The sequence below is a fragment of the Mauremys reevesii genome, linkage group 25, assembly GCF_016161935.1.
Source record: "Mauremys reevesii isolate NIE-2019 linkage group 25, ASM1616193v1, whole genome shotgun sequence".
Classification (NCBI taxonomy): domain Eukaryota; kingdom Metazoa; phylum Chordata; order Testudines; family Geoemydidae; genus Mauremys; species Mauremys reevesii.
Genome location: NC_052647.1, coordinates 14,343,816 through 14,359,270, shown reverse-complemented (window position 1 = coordinate 14,359,270; position 15,455 = coordinate 14,343,816). Strand labels below are relative to the sequence as shown.

General features: G+C 40.1%; 1 protein-coding gene across 4 annotated transcripts in view; it reads right to left on the bottom strand.

Moving 5' to 3' along the window:
* The window catches only part of ATF1 (activating transcription factor 1), a 27,506-nt gene extending 12,051 nt beyond the window's left edge, over window positions 1–15,455 (bottom strand). Inside the window, exons 1-3 of one of the 4 annotated variants that reach the window (XM_039514126.1) lie at window positions 15,207–15,455; window positions 6,766–6,882; window positions 4,066–4,191 (exon numbers count right to left, since the gene is read on the bottom strand). In XM_039514126.1, coding sequence (XP_039370060.1) covers window positions 4,066–4,191; window positions 6,766–6,876 — 237 coding nt within the window. In that variant the 5' untranslated portion in view covers window positions 6,877–6,882; window positions 15,207–15,455. Of the gene's footprint in view, window positions 1–4,065; window positions 4,192–6,765; window positions 6,894–15,206 lie in introns of all 4 variants that reach the window. The other 3 variants (XM_039514124.1, XM_039514123.1, XM_039514125.1) reach the window with 3 other exon arrangements.

Genomic DNA, 15,455 nt, shown 5'->3' with positions numbered 1-15,455 from the left:
ATGCTGTAGAGCCAATCAACCCACGAAGCTACTAACAGCACTATCAACCACAGTAGAATGTGAAGGAACATGAGGAGACCAGAGAAGGAGGAAAGGAACATGGGGGGAAGAATAGATAATACAGACAACATCCCTATAGGCAATATCAGCAACTCTAAGTATGTATAAATAAGACCATATAGGGACCAAGAGGGTCAGACCCATAAGGTCGTATCCTGAAGATCCTCCTGTCGCCCAGTGGCCAATGCCAAATGCCCCAGAATAGACTGCCATCAAAATGATCATCCGATCATCATTCCCAGCTCCATCCAGCCAGAGACAAACCACCCCTAGAGACCAGCCCCCACCTCCTGACCAATAAGACACCAATGGACTTATCTAGTTCATTTTTGAATCCTTCATTTTTTGAACCCTGTTACAGTCTGGTCTCACAACATACTCTGGCATTCACAACATACCACAGGAAAACATTGTTCCTTTTGAATTTTTCCTTTTGTTTGTTTAAATATTCCCATTTGTTTGTTTTAAATCTCTTGCCTATTTGTTTCATTGAAGTACTAAATATTCTTATTTTACTTTTCTTTTACCACTTCTGATTTTTATTAACATATCATATATCCTTCCCTTATAAACCTCTTTTCCAAGCTGAAAGTCTTAGTCTTTCTCTCCTCTGTGGCAGTGGCAGTTCACACTCACACCCATTTTTGCCCTTTTTTTCTCCTTCTTTCTTATTCAATTTAATATTTTTGTTTTGGGTTTGAGATGTTGTATTCTGGTGATTAGAGATGGATGAGATGTGGACATACCATATATTTATATTATATGATATTTTATCTTATTTATTTATCCTTTCTTAATGATTCCCAACATTCTGTTTGCTTTTTTGACTTTTGCTGCACGCTGGAGTGGATGTTTTCAGAGAAGTAAGTATCCATCTCCCAATCTCTCTCTCTCTCTGTGGTAACAGCTAATTTTTACCCCATCATTTTATATATATAGTTCAGAGATAATGTTTTCCATATGTGCATTTTGCATATATCAATCATTTTTTCATTTCATTTTTTGTTTTGTCCCCACCCAGTTTGTTTTGAAGAGATTTGTAGCTCTTCCTAGTCTGCTTGGGACTTAACTATCTTTTGTAGTTTTTCAGAAATTTTTTTTACCACACTTTTACCCCTTTTTTTTTTTTTTTTTTGAAATTTCATGACATAGAATCTCAAGTCCACCAGTACACCTGGGGACTACCACTATTACCTTTCTCATTTTGAAAACTTTTTGTTCCCTCCTTTGTTCCCTATCTTTTAACCACCCAATCCATCCCAGATCTTCCTCTTATCTCTTATCTCTTGACAGCTTACTTGCTTGCTTGCTTTGGTGTGATGTCATCAAGGCTTTTTTAAATCTACTACACATATACTACATCACAGTCCTCCCTTCTTTGTCTGGCTGGCACTGGGCGATGAGAGCCGAGGGAGGACTGTAGTAGACGCGAGCATCTGCTGAAATTCTCCGACAAGCGGCAGCGTCAATAGGTGTCGTGTCGAAATGCACCAACACAAAGCGTCATCGCCAGGTGTCACCGCCCGAAAATTGGCAGCATTTTGGCAGTGGCCCTGGAGGTTTACTGGCCTTCCTCTCCTCTTTTGGGTTCCAGAAGTAGCTGCTCCAAGAGGCAGTCATTTAAGGTGTAAAGAAGCTTTATCTCTGCATCCCATCCTGAGGTGGTCAGACTAGATGATCATAATGGTCCCTTCTGATCTTGAATTCTATGATTCTATGATTAATCTCCCACAGTCACTATCACCATCCTGGTCAGGTGGTCGGTAATATATCCCTACTGCTATATTATTATTAGAGCATGGAATTACTATCCATAGAGATTTTATGCTACAGGTTAGTTCATTTAAATTTTTACTTCGCTTGATCCTATGCTTTCTGTCACATTGGAGGAAGGCTATATGTTATTGCTAAGGCTGCGAGTCTGTGACGGAGGTCACGGATTCCATGATGCCTGTGACTTCTGCAGTGGCTGGTGCTGGCTCAGGGGCTGCCCTCCCCTCCCACCCAGCACCAGCAGTAATCCAGGGCCATGCGCCACTGCCCAGCCCCTCCACCCACCAGGGTCCCAGGACATAAGCCGCGGCCCGGCCACCTCCTCCAGCACAGGTGAGTTCCCGGGCCACATTCCCCAGCACCTGCGGTGTCCTCGGAATGGTCCCTTCAGAGCGCCTGCGGCCCCCCGCCCAAGTTTTAGTCGTGGGTATTTTTAGTAAAAGTCATGGACAGGTCATACGCTGTGACTAAAACGTAGCCTTATTTATTGCTACCAAGCAGAGCACGAATATTACCATGCTGGCAAAAGCTAGTGAGTTTTAGGAATAGGACACCAGAGGAAAAGGGTGACCCACCCTCACTTAAAGAAACATGGTTAAGGTGAGAATGGGAGAAGGAGCGCCATTTAAGAAAAAGAAGGGAGGAGGGTTTTAAAAGAAACTTCAAATAATAAAAAATTTACTGTGTGGAGACTTGTATTTTGGTTGCTCAGAGTAGAGTATTTATAATTAGAGTCATCTGAAGACAATGAACACATTTTAAAGCAGCAGCAGCATATCATGGAAGAAATATGCAAGAATATTTGTACAGACTACTCAAATGGATTTAACAGTTTTTATTTTATATGAGGTTTTTAATCTGTAATTTTCTTTTTATTCCATTTGTAGCCTTTTCCAGTTGTCAAGTGTCAATTTTTTCTCTGATGATCCCAATTAAACACAAGCAAACAAAGCTCCTTTATTTATACTTATCTCTGTACCAGCAAGATAAGGTCAGCAAGAATGTGTATAGCTCTGGGGAAAGTACTTTTTAGTTAGCTGTCACAGCAAAGAGGAGTTTGCTATCAACATTTAGAGAAAGTTGCTCATGTTTCTTTTGTCTCCCGAATGCCATGAAGTTCACCAAAGTTCTTTATGAATATAGCTAAATTTTCCATTCCCCCACACCTACTGTGTTTGTTAAAAGCAGACGGGGAAATTGAAGCACAAAACAATGAACTGACTTGTTCAAAATCAGTGAGTGAGCAGCAGATCCAGGTCTCATAGGGCAGGATTATGTCATATTCTGTACAGCAAAGAATATACTGTTGGCACTCAACAAATAAGAATCACCACTCACGTCTGCTGACTTGCCCCACATCTTAACCCCTGGATTGTTTTAATTCATTCCTAATTTGGATATTAAAGTACATGGGATGATGAACTGTTAGCAGTGCTTTCCTTCAAATAAGATATTAACCAGAGGTTCTTTCTGTCCATCTATAGTGCAATTTAAAGATCTCATGGCAATTTATGATAAAGCTGGTAATCTGGCCAATATTACCCCAAATCTAGTCTGTGCCATACCTATTTATTGCCACTGCACTATTTTTATTATTATTTAAAGAAGTTTGGGATACCTCAAATATGAGGCTCCTATTTATTTATTTTTATAAATATATAAAAAACACAACTACATGTCATGATATATATTATGCTTACTAGGAATATAACTACGTAACAATATAATTATATATACACTAACTGTCAAAACATCAAAAGCAACTAGTTCACACATTATTTTTGTTAATCAACTAGGCTTTAAAAACTATAAGGAGCACATAAAAGTATCTGATAAGTCATACATTTTTGCAAAAATAAATAAATAAAAAGTAGCTTGTGGGCAGAGATATTATGTACGTAAAGTTTCAGCGCCAATCAAATCTTTATATATAAATTATAAAGCCCTAAAATAGAGTTTTAAAATGCAATCTTAACTCTAAGGGCACCTCTGAGCAATATAAAACATTAAATATCTAAACAGTGATTAAATAAAAATGATGTACCTAAAAATAAAAATTTTTAGGGCTTGGATTTACAAATTGGCTTCCTAGATGTCCTTCCTACATTAGAAAAATTCACAGACACTTTACTAATGGTGCCAGTGAGGCTGCACTATGGTAGGTTCAGATCAATCAGGTAAGACTTCACAAGTCATTTCACATATGTTAAAAAAACCTTACTACGTAGTTACCTGCACTGTTTGCACCTGGGGTGAGTGGATTACAGAGGACTGAGCTGTTTGAATGACTCCCTGGACCTGTACTTGCTCTCCAGGAAGCTGTACAACTGTCAACGGAGTAGGACCTCTTAGAGACATCTAAAACAAATACAGAGTTTATTAATAAAACCAGATGTATGCTTTGCAGCATGTAGTTAGAAAATGCAGATAAGCCTATGACAATTAGTGGGGAATGGGCATTAAGAGAGGCTTGTTTTAAGTTGAGACATAAAATAGTCTTTAAAAATTAAATATGTTTTTCAGATACACTGCTGTATATGAAAAAGTCTAAACCAGTCATTGATTTGCCTTCGGTTAGGGAGAAAACCAAATGCTTTAGCAATATGTGCAAAAAAAAAAAAAAATTGTGGCTCATGTAGTTAAAGCAGACTTTTCCACAATAACACTGAGCCCTCCACTGAGAGTGATTTATATATATCTCCGTAATATGTACATGGCACTTTACAGATAACGACAAAGCCTCCTTCTGGGAGAGCTTATTGTTTAAGCTTTAATTCCATTGTAATGGGTGTATTAAATTAGACAAACAGAAGACAGATTGTATAATATGATGGGTACCCTCAAATCCCACTTACATCCTCGGGTGTTGAACAAAAATCAGCACTTCACAAGAACAGACCTTAAATTAGATTAAATCAACAAGAGGGGCGGGACAAAAGCTGAGTGGAGGGTCAGAGTGGATCAGAACAAGATAATGCAGGAGCATGGGTGATGTAACGTGTGCATTTTGAGCGTATTTTTCTTATAAATAGGGGAAGGCTATGGCTCAATGGTGGACCAGTTCAGGGAGGGATTCAACACATAGTGGGACAGTTAGACAGGCACCTCGGGGTGAGCAAAAAGAAATAACAGCAGAGGAGCCAAATTTTACAGGGCCTGGAAGGCAAGGAGGAGATAGAATTTAATGCAGAAGGCAAAAGAGAGCAGGATCTGCTCAGGCAAAGTAGATTATTTTTGCAGCTGAATTATGGTCTGGAGACAAGTGAGAAGTCAGAGAAAAGAGTGTTGCTATATCAAGATGCAAGACTAACAAGGCCTGGACTAGGATTTTACTGATGAGCATGAAGAAATTAGAGAGTAGTGGAAAATCTGGCCGGATTAAGTAATATCAGCAACGTGGAGGGGAGAAAGAGAGAGAGGACTTGAAAATTACACCAACAATGTATACATATGGGACAGCGAAGGTGGCAGAGAAGTTGATGAAACTGGCTGCCACTGACAATGGCTGTCTTACTCTGATAAATTCCAGGAAAACAAACACAGTGCTGCTCAGTTTGCGGTCTGGTGAACTATACAGAACTCTTTAGCTAGAACTTAAAGATACCATGGAGGAGACAAACAAGCACTCATTCTTTATGGCAATTTGATTGCATTATTCAGCATATATTTATAGAATAATGTTTCTGACCTTTGTCAATATAAGACTTAAGACATCTGGTCTTCAATATTTATTATTAAAATCTCAGGTATTGATATATCTTAAATCTAAGACGAATAAGCAAAACCTAATTTCTGTTAATGTGATCTCCTTATACAACAATTTTAACATTTTTATAAGTTTATACTCATGATTTTGAACTCAAATGAGCCTTTTGTACTTTTAAATTTACTAAAGCTGTACAAATAAGTGCAACGTTAAATCACCAGTTTCCTCCCCTAAATTCTGCACTACTTATCTTAATCTGGAATAGAAGATATTTGTTTTAGAAAAGATGAATTATTAAAACCTAGATACAAAAATATTCATAAAAGTGTGATAGCTAAGTTCTTATATAATCAAAACTTACTTTGGTATCACAAATCAGACTGACTTTTTTGGCAACTCTATGCCAAATGAATACAAATATTTTGTAGAATTAGACTGTAATCAAACAACAGGATGTTTGTTCGTGTTCACTATCAAGTTATTGTTTTAAGCAATTTGACTAAACTGTAGCTAAATTTCACATTAAAATCTGAACTCCCTACATGGGGCAAACTCTGGATCATCTAAAAAAGTACTATTTTGCAAAGCTCAGAAAAGGGACAGAAGGACAGTGAGAGCTGACATTCTCTAGGAAAACTCATTTTGCAGATGCAACAGTCTTAAAGTGGCCGCATCTTGAATGATTCGTTTTTGAGCTCTGAAAACGCAGTTGCCTCAAATGTTTTTCATCAAAAACAAAGATAACAAATGTTTCTAAAGCATCAGTATGGGGTTTTTTTCCAAATCAAGTGTTCTTTAGTAGAGTTCACTAGAGCTTGTTCACAGAAAAATCTCCAACCTATATGTTTTATTTTGTAAAATTAACTCATTTATTCAATTCCAAATGGCTTAAAAGAAAGCGTTTCAGAGATGCTGAGCACCGACGACTGCTGTCAAAGGGAGCTGCAAATGCTCAGCTACTCCCACTTGTCAGGCTGCGTGAATATTACAAAGGATCTAAAATTTAACAAGAATGATGAGTTAAATGTTCTGCACTGTACTAATATCAGATACGTTTAGATATTTTGAATCCAAGCCAAGATATTAATTTTGTTGGGTCCATTAAAAAACAAACTGTACATTTCTCCCACGCTATTTCCTGGTTCTTATTCTTCCTGAATGTTTTATAAAACTGTAGAATATAGTCTGAACACAAAAAATTCTCTTAACTAGTTAAAAAAGTTTACCTGTTGAGCAATGTGAGAGAGATGAGCTGCCTGCAGTGGTGTACCTTGTATGGACGTTGTTTGTGGTGGTGTCGCTGAACTGTTACTGGTACTCTTGTGCACCTCTTCCATAATCAACTACAAGAAAACTAGGGAGTTAATTCAATTAACAATACTTTTCAAAATTGTAGGCTGGGATTTTCAAAGGAAGTTAGGTGCCCAACTTGCATCAACTTTCAATGGGCTTGGGGTCCCTAACTTCTTTATGCCTATATGAAAATCCCAGATATAATTAATACTAGTACTTTGCACTTCTACACCACCTTTCATCAGAGGATAGCAAAAAGCACTCATGCATTCTTTAAGTAAAAGATTCGCAATCCGCCTTTGACATAGTTAAGCGTTACTATCCCTCTTTTAGAAATGGGGGAACTGAAGTACAAACACATTAGCAACTTGCCCAAACCCACAGAGCGAATCAGTGGGAAAGCCGGGAAGACCACCCGACAGTCCTGTCCCTTAGTGCTAGAGCCCACTAAATCCTCAACCATATGTTCTGAAAGGGGTTAGCTCTGTCAATTCTAGGAGTTCAACTATTTTCAGCACTGGTTCAGATGCACCCATTGTCAGTAAGAGTTAAATTTACCTATAAAATTTCTACACTAAAGTTATCACCACTAAGTATGTGTATCAGTGTACTAAAAGAATAGTGTGCTCTAAATAGTTAACGTGTTTGCATCTCTAGATTAGTAATTAATAGCTAAATTAATTCTAAAAACTGTTTATCCAAGACACCAGCCAAAATTACCACAAAACATTTAAAATTAAACAAACTGAATTTAAAACCCAACTGTTCCCTAAGTATAAACAGCATAGCTAGTATTTAGACATTAAACATAAGTAGATCCAAGATTTCATAATTTTAAGACCCTATAAAATTAACCAGACCCTTACATTATAAAGTCAAGGTAACTTTTCTTAGATTTTCACTTTTTACATTTAATTATCTGACATCATTTTAAGGTTAAAATCATAAATCAGGAGATTTAGTGTAATGTAAAATGCAGACACATTTAGGTTGAGGGGGTGGACTGGAATGAGACATTAAAAGATCTGTAAGTGCTAAATATTTTGTCTCACAAGGTTTGAAACAGTTGCAAGGACAGTTGTTATGAGACTGGAAATTACATTTCTCTCTGTGGAAATGTGAGTCATTGATTTTTCCCTACTGACATCAACCACAGCTCTTACAGCTTGATATATACTCATAGGGCAAGAAGTCAATTTACATGAAGACTCAGGGGCTGATCTTGCCATCCTTATTTATGTGAGGAGTCTCACTGAAGTCAAGAAGACTCCTCCTCAAGGAGGTTACAAAATATGGTCTTGTAGTGAGAAAACTGGGAAGATTAATGATATAGTGAGATTAGAAGCTGTACCCTTCAAAATAAGGTATTCGGATTCTTTAAAATGTGTTGTAGTTTACCAACAAAACAGAGGTTTCACTTTAGAATGATGGGACTGTGAGAGCTGTACATTGCTTCCAATATGTCCACTTTTTTTTTAAACCCCTCACCTAAACAGAATCACCCTACAGCACTAGCTAAGATTACCATGGTGTTGATGCTCCTACACAGTAGCTTTCCCTCCCCATAGCACCAGTAGCAGTGAGAATCAGACTAGGAGCCAGACTGACATGCTACTCAATTTCACACTACCCTGCTTTCAAAAAACAAACAAAAACAAAAACAGCTACTATGGAGGGGGAAAGGCAGGGTTTTAATCCCAGTGAATTTTCCTTCCTTGGCAGCTGTTGCTTTACAGTACATGAAAACTTAAAAGAAAGATTTAAAAAATGAGACAGAATTGGTAACGGAAGTAATTTAAATAGCATTAAACTTACAACAGTAAAGAACAGCACTACTGAAAAATGTGGTATGCAGGTTTGTTTATCAGAGTCATACAATGCAAACAAAAGAAAGCTGGTGAAAATCAACTACATTCTTACAAAGGAAACATGTCTATTTTGTATTTTTGTCAACTAAGATATCACAAATATCACTGGTGAACAGGACACTGTCAAACTTAAATTTAGACAACTGCAAAAAAATTTAAAAAAAGGAGTTTTTGATCGGACACCAGTCTGCAAGTCATCCACAGTTCCTGTAGTTTTCAACCAAATGTTCTTATTTTTAAAAATGTTTTTCTCTCCTGTTGCTGCATGAAAGAGTCACATTAAGAGGAGGAGAAACTGACTGTAATTAAATAATGAAACTGATTAAACAGAAAGTTACTCTCAAATAAACAAAGTAAATAAAGAGATGTGAAGCACTTTTGTCATCCAATTAATAAGTAAGGAAGTATATGCTATCCAGCATTGCAAAATTAAGTGTGCAAGAAATTTTACATGCTTCTGTTTTTCAAAAGTAACCTACTTTGCTGGAAAAGTATGTATTGTCTATGGGAGGCATGCTAACGTTTTATACATAGTGATTTCTATCTATTCAGCTTTCAGGAAGACACTGTCAGAGGTGAGAAAAAGTTCAAGTTAATCTCTGATGACACAACTTCTCAACCAAAGAGAGATCAGTGTACTGAATACGGAAAATTTGTAAGTACTTCGGTTTTTAACAGCACTGCACTGACTGCTTGCAACAACAACAAAACATATGTTTAGTTGAAGCCAAAGTACATACTTTTGTGATGAAGAAAGGTTTTTTATGGCACAGGGAGAACTGAAAATAGGCAGTTCAGAATCGTTGCAGAGTTCTCATTAGCCAGAGGACGTGGGTCTCCCAATACTTCAAATTTATTTATCATTTCTATAGCACCGTAGGCGGGAATGGTGTTTTACAGAAAAATTAAAAACCACACGTACCAGCCTGAAAGACCTTTACAGTCTAAATGTAAGGACTCAGAATTCTAAGCACTGTGCTGAATATATCTGCTTTGAAAGGCCAGTCTTTTAAACTGATTTCTAACAGTTTGACAATCTTCACATAGGCCAGTCATATCACTAAAAAAAACTATTCTGCTCTCAAACACTATTTCATTTTCAGCATAGATGGTGCTTTACAGCTGACTGTAGGCAGGTTTAATTTATAATCCTGAACCTGAGGATCACTAATAATCATTCCATTCAACTAACCAGATTCTTCAGTTTGAATTACCATTCAGCAAAATCTGAAATTTCCTTTGAACTTTGAGTTGTAGTAAGGAGACTAGCACACAAGTTAAAAAATAAACTAGAATATGGCCCTTACAGAAAAATGATCTCTAGTCTCAAATTTTAAAAAGGTAGCCTATTTATTGAATATTAAAATACTAAGTTGTTGCATGTGTACAGTTAAGATACTGTGCATATACAAAAGCAACAAAGAATCCTGTGGCACCTTATAGACTAACAGACGTTTTGCAGCATGAGCTTTCGTGGGTGAATACCCACTTCTTCGGGTGCATATACAGTAGCTATTTTCCTAATGTTTATCTTGTTATTAATTCACAGACAACGTATAATTTCTGACAGAAACGTAGAAAAGATACATCCATGAAAAGATGTGTGTGTTAATTAGCTGTAATTAAACAGACGGATTCTACTGACATCAAATCATAAGTCACAGGGACAGCAATTTAGCATGACACCAATTAAAGTTTTTTTGTTCTGTTGTGAGTGTATCTCCAACACAAGAACCAACTTTTCTGCTGTGAGAAAAACTCTAAGAGCTCAATCCTGAAAGAAGAAAGTTAAGGTTGCTCAGCAGCTCTCTAGTGCTCAACACTATGAATAATCAGGTCCTTAACAGGCATAGTCAAAAGTCAGCCAAAAAATTAAACACTCAAAAAAACCTCCCCCAAACCTTGACAACTCCAGTAAACTATGCTATTACTCTGAAAACATTTTATTCTACCTGAAAATAAAGTCCATAGGACCACTGGAGAAAATTAAAGCCTTTTTAAAATAAATATCTCATTATGCTAATATACCAATAGCGGGAAGCAAATTTTTCTTTAGAGAACTACTTGTTATTAATTCCCAGAAATCTATAACATGAAGTACGCTATTTACTGTTGTTAAAGTGTTTAGCAATCCCTCAACAAGTCAGAATAATGTGTCTAAGGCATTTTCTACTTATAGTCTTTTTAACTTATCAATTACACAAAAGACATTGCTCAGGAAAAGAGATTAGTAGATTGTAACACAAGAAGGGACCTTTATGATCCTCATCTGACCTCCTGTATAACACTCGCCACATAATTTCACTGAGTGATCCTGGATTATAACTTCTACAACCTCCCAGACCATGGGTAAGCGGCAACAAACTTGACAAACCAAGAGCAGCGTCATCAGGGTCAATGTTCCAAAAAGTTTAATCTTTTTGGTAAGGTAATTGGGGAGTCAAGTTAGAAACATGGCATGAGAATGTTAATATATCTTTCAGCAATACCGAAAAGGCCTTTGCACTGCACCTAGATGACAACTGGGGCAGATGACTAGATAGATTTCCAAATATTTGCTCACACTCTTAGGCCCACAAATCAAAAGATAAAGCATGCCCATTAAAGTGTACATTCTATGTGTATTCTAAAGTTAATGTATACATTTTGCTATATGCATTTATATATTGAAATTTATTTTACATGAATTGTGGGGAGGGGGGTGTTAAAACAGAAGTAAGGATAGTCTTGTGATTAAGGCGCTAGACTGGAACTCAGGAGATCTGGGTTCAATTTCCACTATGTTTCAGACTCTCCACGTGCCTCAGGCAAGCTATTTTGCCTGCTGCAACTCCCCATCTGTAGAATGGGGATAAATATTACTTCCTTTCTTCTACCTTTTGCCTGTCCTGTCTGTTTAGACTGTAACTTCTTTGGGGAAGAGATTGTCTCCTACCACATGTTTGTAAAGTGCCTGTAACAAGTGTCAAATGAGGCTGCAAGGCACTACCATAATGTCAATAATTAAGGAAATTGAAAAGGTATATTTTAAAGCAAAGAGGCATAAAGCATTACTTTTATAGGTGGTAAAGAACAAGAAAAAAAAGCTTTGTTTTGCTCTTCTGCTCTTTTAAAATGTAAGGCACATGCAAAGTCACTCTACATAAACAATTCAAGTAAGTCAAGTATATGAACTACAAATAAATGAGGTACTTTAGGCAGCTTTAACTTTTACAAAATTAAATTGAAGATATGTAAAGAACGTTTTAGGGAAACAGATTCCTGAAGTCCCAGCCATAAGCTTGACAGTTCATAAGCAAAGGCAGTTAATCAAAGTCTTATTTTATTTTGCATATTTGGTGCCTCTAGAAAGCGGGCATCCAACAGACAGTGACAGGTACTTGAACTCAAAAGAAGGCTGATCTACAGTTTCCTTGAAATCAGTAAAAGACAGGTGCGATATGATAGGATATCCTTGCAAATGCAAGCCAGGAGTCTTCAATTAATTATCATTTATTTGTATTACAGAACTGACTAGGAGTATGGTTCACGGACATATTGTGCAAAAACTACAAGGAGTCTGGTGGCACCTTAAAGACTAACAGATTTATTTGGGCATAAGCTTTCGTGGGTAAAACACCACTTAAACCTTATGCCCAAATAAATCTGTTAGTCTTTAAGGTGCCACCAGACTCCTTGTTCTTTTTGTGGATACAGACTAACACGGCTACCCCCGATACTGGACATATTGTGCTAGGTGCTGTATAAACACACAACAGAGACAGTTTCTGTCCTAAGGAGCTTACAGATCTAAGCAGAAGATGAGAGAGAACAGATGGATGAAACAGACAGGTGGAAAACAAGAAAACAAGGAGACAACCAAAACCTCTGGGGACCACTCACTGGGAACAGCATCTTCAAAGGAATAATAAAAGAACCAAGGCCATAATCAAGGTATTGTCAAGTTTGGGGCAAGAAGTAAATTGCACAAACCACAAAGGGGTAATTTTCCTTATCTCTAAATAGTAGCCCACCACATGTGTCTGAAAGCAACAGGAATTCTGGTTTAGAGAAATAAGAAATATTGCTCTAGACACTGACCAATTCTTCTAGAGATGTTTAGGTGGGCCCAGAAAGAGCTATATTAGGATTTTAAGCTTCCTTGATACTTAATTTCCCTTATTAGTTATCTACAGACCTACATTTAAGGCTTATCCACAAAAAAGGTTATGCTACATTGAGCATAAAGGACTCACATTTAAAAGAACAGAGTATTAACAAGTGCCCCAAACCTTCAACCTGGTGTTAACAACATACAGAGAAAGCATACTGAAAACTAAATACTGAATAACTGAACTTTTAATGACTATTGAATTCATTATTGTTAACAACAAAAGTTATGTAATTACTTTGACATCAAATAATTCATATAAATCAGTAAATAATATGGGGAAGAACTGGCCCTACACAATTAGACATTCATTGATTGGTTCTTCTTGGTAATGCTCTTAATGTAATTGATCTCTGAAGTATGAGACTCCAATTCTCCCTGTTATTATCTTCCAAGTAAATAATGTATAATTAATACTTTCAGATGAGGACTTTGGGGTTTCAGAAAGGATATTCTCCCTAAAAGGCTCAGTTCGGGCCTGCATTGTATGAAAGGGGGATTAACACGGTGAAGATACTGGGAATGTGTTGACATGCTAGCCTCTGGCCGGCATCCTGAAGTAACACGTAGGAAGAGCATCAGTGAAATTAAGGCATGTACATCAGATGTGTCTGACGACTAAAGACATTGTGGGGAGATATGGGTCCTGTGTATGATGGGCCCAGCATAGGCCTACGCTGAGGAGTAATATGGAGTCACTCCTGGCTAGTGCAAGGGAGGAATATGGACACATATTGTGCCCAGTGAGTCTGCACTGGGGCAATATGAGGCCGCCACAAGGTGGGTGTGAAGAGTATTCTGGAAAAATGGGCGGTGCAAGCTTGCGTTGCAGATAATGTGGGGCCCTGTGAGGCAGGGATACAGAAACTTGTGAGACATGGTTGGTGTGGGTATATGCTGGGTGTGACATAGGGCCCCAAAAGGCTGGTGTGAGATGATGCAGGGTGTGGGTGAGATGTGGGCAGCACATCCGTACATTATGGGTAACGCAGGATGCTGGGATGGGATACAGAGTGTGTGAGAGACGTGGGCAGCGCATATGTGCACTATGGTGACACAGTGCTTATGAAGGTGGAGCGAGGGGGTACAGGGCATGAGTGACACACCAGCAATACATGTGTATATTATGGGCAATTAAGGGCATGACAAAGCTGGTGTGAGGGGACACACAGGGCGTGAGGTGAGCGATGCGTACCACGTTCTAGGCAACACGGGGCATCACAAGGCTGGTGTGAGGGGACACAGGGCGTGAGGTGAGCGATGCGTACCCATGTTATAGGCAACACGGGGCATCACAAGGCTGGTGTGAGGGGACACAGGGCGTGAGGTGAGCGATGTGTACCCATGTTCTAGGCAACACGGGTATCACAAGGCTGGTGTGAGGGGACACAGGGCGTGAGGTGAGCGACGCGTACCCATGTTATAGGCAACACGGGTATCACAAGGCTGGTGTGAGGGGACACAGGGCGTGAGGTGAGCGATGCGTACCCATGTTATAGGCAACACGGGTATCACAAGGCTGGCGTGAGGGGACACAGGGCGTGAGGTGAGCGACGCGTACCATGTTCTAGGCAACACGGGTATCACAAGGCTGGTGTGAGGGGACACAGGGCGTGAGGTGAGCGATGCGTACCCATGTTCTAGGCAACACGGGTATCACAAGGCTGGTGTGAGGGGACACAGGGCGTGAGGTGAGCGATGCGTACCCATGTTATAGGCAACACGGGTATCACAAGGCTGGCGTGAGGGGACGCAGGGCACAACAGCTGTATGTTGAGGTGACAGGGGGCCCCTAGGGTAAGGTGACCAAACAGCAAGTGAGAAAAATCAGGACGGGGGTGCGGGCAAATTGGCACCTATATAAGAAAAAGCCCCCCATGTCAGGGCTGCCCCCACACAACCGGGACATCTGGTCCGTCACCCCACCCTGGGGCAGGCCTGAGGGGATGCGGGGCGCGGACAAGGCACGCCCTGCTCTGCTGGCGGGGACATGAGGAATATCACGGGAATGAGCCGTGGGGAGCGTGGGCTCCGGGGCGAGGCCCCGCGGGGCGGCATGTGAGGGGAGACGGGGCGGGGGTTGAGCAACGAGTCCAGCGCGACGAGGAGGGGGAGGGGGCAGAGCAGAAGCCTCGCCCACGCCCCCAGGGGAGGGGACCTGTGCGAGCCGCAAGCTCCCCTCCCCCAACCCCTGGGCTCGAGGCTGTCGCGCGCTCGCTCAGCAACTGAGTCCATCGCGTCCGCGTCTCCTAGTTAGTCCCTTCCCCCCTCCCTTCGCGCTCCTTGATTCGATCGCGTCCGCCGCCCTTCCCGCTCGCGCCCTGATTGAGCCGTTCGCGGTCGCGTCCGCTCTTACCTCAGAGGCCCAGAGGCCGCGCCGCCCTCCTCGCACCGCGAGAACCCCGAGGGAAGAGCCGCCGCTACCACTGTCTCCGCCTCAGGAAACCGGCGCCGCCGGCATCGTAAACACAGCAGGCCCGGCCGGGACGCTCGAGGTGGGCGGGCTGCAACCATAGAGTCAACCGGAGGCCTGGGCTAGAGATTCCGACTATAGAGTTCCCCGCCTAGAGCGCCTTTCAGGGCATCCCTAAGGACGCACCATAGA